This window comes from Oncorhynchus keta, chromosome 4, assembly GCF_023373465.1.
Source record: "Oncorhynchus keta strain PuntledgeMale-10-30-2019 chromosome 4, Oket_V2, whole genome shotgun sequence".
NCBI lineage: Eukaryota > Metazoa > Chordata > Actinopteri > Salmoniformes > Salmonidae > Oncorhynchus > Oncorhynchus keta.
The window spans coordinates 73830933-73837562 of NC_068424.1; the positions used below are offsets into that span (position 1 = coordinate 73830933).

Genomic DNA, 6630 nt, shown 5'->3' on the forward strand with positions numbered 1-6630 from the left:
CGGTGACTATGGACTTAGGCTATATACAAATACCGTCTACGGCCCTATACCACATATTTGTCTTATTTAGTCAAAATTGCGTGACATGCTCCAAGCATGTTTTATGGAGAGACCGGCTGGTCGTTGTAAAAATGTGTTTTTACTTTTACAACCTTAAGTTTCCGGTTATAGCAGATTGAAGGTCTCTAATAGCCACTTGAAGGGTTTAACCTGACGTTAAACATACATGAACCGCTGCACGGAAAGCGGGTGAGATTGTTTGACATGGATTACTTGTAATGTGTGCTGGCTATAGACAAAGGCAATTACTATGGGCTACAGTGATGGACGATTTTCCTAATATTAAACACACTGACATACTGTATCTTTATATGCTAGGATAAGCCTGCTCAAAATGTATAACAGTGAGTAGTGAAATTTAAGAACAAATACTGGAGAATTTGTTTTCCAGTGTTTCTGCACTGTTGTAGCTAGAAACACAAGCATTTCGCTACACTCTCAATAACATATACTAAACATGTGTACGTGACAAATACAATTTGATTTTAATTTAATAATTATTTAAATGCATAGATTGCGGGATCTTGAACATATTATTTCCTATTTGATTTGACAACTGTTGTATGCTATTATTATATATGAATAATAATAATAATACAATTAGGCTAATCCATGATTAATTAAGAATAATAGTAATATAAGTTTAATATATATATATATATATATATATATATATATATATATATATATATATAAAATATGACTGTAGTAGAAATGTAATAGAATTCGTAGTGATAGGCTATAGTTTTATGAAAGCACTAAGGCCTAAATTTATAATTAGTCGATAGGCTACATTTGATATTTAGAAATAATTTATAAGCAATTGAAGATGATATAAATAAATCAGGTGATATCGAATTGTATCCCATTCTAGTTGTTTGTTCATATTAATTCATACTTTTTTTCCCACTCAGAATATGTCCTGTTGTCTGCCCACGTGAAGTAGCCTATCAATTTGATGCAGGAAAAGCTTTATTTACAAATAATACGTGTATTATTAAATACTTACAAATATAATTGTCACACAGTACATTTGTGATCTCAAAAATAACGGAAAATAGCTATAGTGAGGGAAATATGTCCACTGACAAATTGTATACCCACTGTTTTATTCCCACTGAAGTAATAACCTGCATCTCTTATACAACTTTACAATTATGAATTCCCTATCCCATCTTAGGAACTAGTAGTACAAATAAAATGAACTTAGTTTATGCATCATTAGTTTGCCAGTCGAAGTACAGTAAATGGAATATAACGAGAACATAACAACACTCGAGGCCGATGAGTCCATTGTGTAAAAGCGCATGCAATTTAAAACATCATTAATTTGTCTGATGATAATGTTATATTTCGATCCTTCGTTCACCACGCTCTGATTCCATGTAAAGAAGACACTCCATTGCCGGACGGAAACGTGTTTTGAACGTTATTTAACTCTCCCACGCCGAAGTTCATGTAATTCCCGTTGTTTTGTGAGGGCTGGATAGACTGCACTGAAGTGGTGGGATAGTTACACGCATGGTTCATATTACAGCCAGGACTGGGATAATTACTGAACGCTGGGTAACTGTTATACGTGAAATGGTTGAGGCCCATATTATATGAAGTATTATAGGTCGTCGAGTCTCCAAGGCAGGGCTTCCCGTCTCGGACCAGCACTGGGACTGAGATTCGTCTCGGCGGCGGGATACCAACCATCTCCAGGCTCTGGTCCTGTCGCTGTCTCTTGCACTTGTAGCGGCGGTTCTGGAACCAGATCTTGACCTGTGTGGGGGTCAGTTTGAGCACCCCGGCCAGGTGATCTCTCTCCGGAGCCGACAAGTACTTCTGCTGCTTGAAGCGACGCTCCAGCTCATACACCTGCGCCTGTGAAAACAGCACGCGCGGCTTCCTGCGCTTCCGGGGCTTCGCGGGTCGATCCGGGTCCTCTGACTTCAGGTCCTCCACCGGCTCGCTCTGAGAGATGTAGGACATGTCTAGTGGAATATAAATAAACAAAAAATAAGAAAAACATTTCATTCCAGTACGCTAAATGTATAAAGGACCCAAAAATAGGAATTCAGCTCAGATACTTTATCAGACGTTTAAGAAATTAGACACACTTTCTAGGTCTGCCCTTCATCCTAGAGTCCAAAAGTCAAACGTGTTCAGTCAATTATGAAGGTGACTGCTATATTTTATAAATTGTAATCAGACTTCCTTGAAACTGGTTGGTATCCTGACGAGATAATTCAATCTAAACTCCAATTAGCAACGTTTCTCCTTTATTGTAAAATAGATTATGCCTCCTTATGACTGTTGCTAGTCATGAATAAGGGTATAATATAGGAATATAATTACTATTGCATCAGGTGTGAAATGCCTTATATCCTTAGCACACATCTTTTAAAAGGCTTTTAGATTGTGCCTGACGCAAATCTGTTCGTTACTTGCATAACTATTCAGATTTCCACATGGGCCTACTTAGGGCTATTTTGATAGTAATATCATATAAACTCTTACCTTTCCTGTGTTTCCCCTCCAAGCTGTCCGTCTTCCCATCCTTGATATCCATTTCTAAGAAAGATTTCCCATAAAAGGCAGTGGCGAAGTTGAAGTCAGTATTTCTTTTGGCTTTAACACCATGGAGCTCCTCTCCAAACTGGGAGCTTCCAGACGATATCTCCCGGAGAGGCTCCTGTTTCAGACGGGCCAGCATGCAGGAGGTCGGTAAGGCACAGTCCATCCGTGGAGAGATGTCCAGTGAGACCAGGTCCTCAGTACCAGTGTGGTGCTCCAGGTTTAATATATCCTTAACCGAGAAGGGTGTGGACGTACTGGGGCTCGAAAACATTGCCAATGAACAGTTGATCTGACATATAAATGGCAACAAACCGATGATTTCAAAATGTCCTCTTCTTGGTAATATTTACTGAGCTCAAGTACTCATTTGTTTAACCGAGGGGGATCTTGACTGAAGAATGCATTTTTGACTATCAACTCGAGTCCCTAACTTTTCTTGGCCTCTTTTCTGAGACGCAGAGGGAGAGAGGGGGAGGTTAAATCTCTCATGAGACGTTGTTAGGGGACAGGGGACTTCCTATTGGTGTTCGCAGTTCCGGTGACGTCAAAACAATAGCTAGTAAGGTAACCCTACATGTCCGTGTTGCTTCTGAATCCAGAATGCCACTTCAGTCCAATTACGCACCGTCACAAACACGCCTTTTGTCGATGGTTGGAATTTATTCTAAGTTTTTATTAACATTTCCCCTTGAAATGTATATTGTTGAAAGCTAAGTAGAATATAACTTCCCTAGCAGCAAGACCATAGGGACGAAGAGACACGTTGGTCCCTATGGTCTTGCTGCTACACTGGAACCCGAAACCATGTCTGTCTGTCGGGCACAAATCCTGGTGCCTGCCGCTGACCTGGCTATCAGGACGTGATAACAGACGACAACAAACCAGCACCCTCCCACCCACGCAGCACAGCCGGGCCAGGAGTGTCACACATGCCATATAATTTCTGTAGTCATTCATTATGACACATTCGTGTAGGCCTACTTGCAGCCATTATGTACAGGCTAGGTACACAGTACACATGTATTATGAAATAAGTAGGGCCTATCGTAGGTTATTCGATTATTCAAGTTATTCTATAAAAATGCATATAATAAAATAACTGTAAGACAAGGTTTTTGGAGAGAATTGGTGTGCGTATAGAATCCACGACGCGCTGAGAGTACCTTGCACAGGGTTGGCATCACACTCGTTATTAATGCTGGTGGAGACAGCGGTGCCGAGACAGACAGTATTATCGTTTGTTTTATCTCCAGCATCGTTTAACATAGATCCCGGGAACTCAATGGGTCCCACTGTCTCCGACCCGGCTCGCAGTGTTTATAGTTTTAAAGACTATTTGCGCGCCTCGAAAACTGATGAATGGTCGCCAAGTAGAGAGAGCATCAACCCTGCCGTGTCTCGTGCAGCCATAATTTGTGAAATAAAGTAAACGGAACTCAGACAAGCCTCAGTGCAGCGCATGGAAATCCTTTTTTTCTTTCTTCATGACTTATTTTTCCCTCTTAAGGTGTGTAAACAATTAACATCGAGTTGGCTGCAGTCTGTTGTGGCCAATCTCAATAAAAGTTTAAAGGCTATACACAGTTGGTGACAGACAGGCCTAGGACCTGCAGGACTATCTGACCAGGTTTGAGTTCATTCTATTTCAGGCCTTCATTAATTTAATAACATGGCATTTCAGTTAAATTGACCTCAGTTTTGCAAGCACTCTCTGTGTCAACTGCCCAAATTGAACATGACATGTTTCACGTGGTTCATATCCGTAATGCATTCTCTCTCTCGACGAAAAAGTACACTCACTACTGTAAGTCGCTCTGGAAAAGAGCGTCTGCTAAATGACTAAAATGTTGTTGTTTTTTAAGTAAAATGTATTTCTCTCCCTCCGTCCCTCCCTCTCTCCCTCCCCGACCCGTCTGTCTTCAGCACATCTCTAGTTAGATAAAGCGATAGATAAGGCTGCTTAAAAACTTCCGCTGGACTGGATAGTTGAGGATATTCTCGGGGGCTGTGTGTGTGTTTTATCTAATGAGTCTGTGACGGTTCCTGTGTATGTGGACTGTCGGGAGAGTAGCGCGAGCAGACGCCACGCGCATTAGCACTAGGGACTGGCGTCTTTCCGCTGTCATCGAGACCTGTCAATCATATTGGGTGATCTTAACACCTTTCTAATGGCGCTGACTAATTACCTTGGAAAGATTAACTGGTTTAGTCGTTGATCTGATAAATGATCGAATTAGATATCGTCGATAAATGATTCTTAGCCTAATGGAAGTCGATATTGTTACGCTGTGTTCAATTGTAGCCAATCTTTAGGCCTATTTTACTGTGGACGTTAATAGTTTAAATTAACCTGCCCTTCAAGATACATTAATTAGTGCGTGACTTAGACAAACAACTTATATTTATTATGTGACAAACGTAGACACATTTCTTTCGTCTTGCATTTAATTTAGATAAATTAAGATAGGTCCATTTAGGCCTACATAATTATTGAAGTTGTAATTTGTAAATGTCAAAGGCATTGGATCAGATAATGTTGGCAGGTATGATGCAGTTAAATATTCGTTCCAATCGAAAAATAATAGATAACCAATTTGATGATTATTTATTTAACCTTTATTTAACTAGGCATGTCAGTTAAGAACAAATCCTTATTTTACAATGAAGGCCTACCAGGGAACAGCTGGTTAACTGCCTTGTTCAGTGGCAGAACGACAGATTTTTACCTCGTCGGCTCGGGGATTCGATCAAGCAACCTTCTGGTTACTGGCCCAACGCTCAAACCACTAGGTTAATTAGGATTAGGCCTACTACGTTTCTATAACCTAATTTAGTCATTGCAAATTATAATTTAGCTGGGTTCAATATTATTAGATCATTATTCATCTGAGAACGGTGCCAATATGCCCTTATGGCTTACTAAAATACAAATGTATCATATTTGAATTGTTAATCATTTTATATTAAATCATCCATACGGAATTGACATATGTAGGTTGTTTACAAACACATGGATTTGTTATGTAAATTACAAACAAAACAAGTTATTGTTTGGTAGCCTAGGCCTAGAGCCAACATGAAGTTATGTGTAGGCTAGACCCAAAATAAAGTGGGAAAATATCATCATTACCAACTAACTCATTACCTTATCATGAATATACATTCTGTAATTATACAATTAATAAATAATACATTTTATTAAAATATGATCACGAAAAAATCATAGTCCTCAATCATAATGGTTTAGTCTTGTCTGAACAGTCAGAACAAAGTCCCCTCAAGTCTTTTTTTCACACCCAACACTTGTTTGAGGTTGAAGAGTTCACCTATTCCCCTTGTATCAATTCATCCTCAGACACAATACTGTACTTCTCTCTCTTTCTGACTTATTTTCTCTTTCTTCTCTCTCCCTCTCTCTGTCTCTGTCTCTCTCACTCTCTCTCACTCTCTCGCTCTCTCTCGCTCCCTCTGTCTCTGTCCCTCCCCTCTCCCTCTCCCTCTCCCTCTCCCTCTCCCTCTCCCTCTCCCTCTCCCTCCCTCCCCCAATCCAAGGCCAGACTACATGTGGTGACTGGTCTGTCACCCAGGTGTCCCTCCATCTCTCTCACACCCTGATTGTTCCATATAATATTAGCAGCAGCTGGATGCAGATAAGATTTCCTGAACAGATCATCTTTTGTTTTTCTGACATAGCTGTGCCCAAGACATACACTGTTCCTTGCTGTGTCACTGGCAACCCTCTCTGAAGTAAGGTCAGATTGAGACAGACACTTGGGCCCATCCTCTCTTAATTTACTTAAATAAGATTAAAAAAATATATACATAAAAATACATATGTATATACAGTACCAGTCAACATTTTAGATTAACCTACTCATTCCAGGATTTTTCTTTATTTATACTATTTTCTACATTGTAGAAAAAATAGTTAAGACATCAAATCTATGAAATAACACATATGGAATCATGTAGTAACCAAAAAAGTGTTAAAGAAATCAAAATATA

At 39.6% G+C, this 6630-nt stretch overlaps 1 protein-coding gene across 1 annotated transcript; it reads right to left on the minus strand.

Annotated features, from left to right (window-relative positions):
* Window positions 1-1014: 1014 nt before the first annotated feature.
* Window positions 1015-3388, minus strand: LOC118381512 (homeobox protein Nkx-2.5-like). The gene is made up of 2 exons (XM_035768451.2): window positions 2566-3388; window positions 1015-2039 (listed from the first exon to the last, which is right to left on the minus strand). The coding sequence occupies exons 1-2, from the start codon at window positions 2894-2896 to the stop codon at window positions 1426-1428; spliced, it is 945 nt and encodes a 314-aa protein (XP_035624344.1). The 5' UTR covers window positions 2897-3388; the 3' UTR covers window positions 1015-1425.
* Between the last annotated feature and the right edge of the window lie 3242 nt (window positions 3389-6630).

What these genes read in the sequence shown, in the direction of transcription:
- LOC118381512 (XM_035768451.2), bottom strand. Translation starts at nt 2,896, where the DNA reads ATGTTTTCGAGCCCCAGTACGTCCACACCCTTCTCGGTTAAGGATATA. An exon ending in GGAGGGGAAACACAGGAAAG is followed by an intron (nt 2,040 to 2,565) that starts GTAAGAGTTTAT and finishes ATATTCCACTAG; the next exon opens with ACATGTCCTACATCTCTCAG.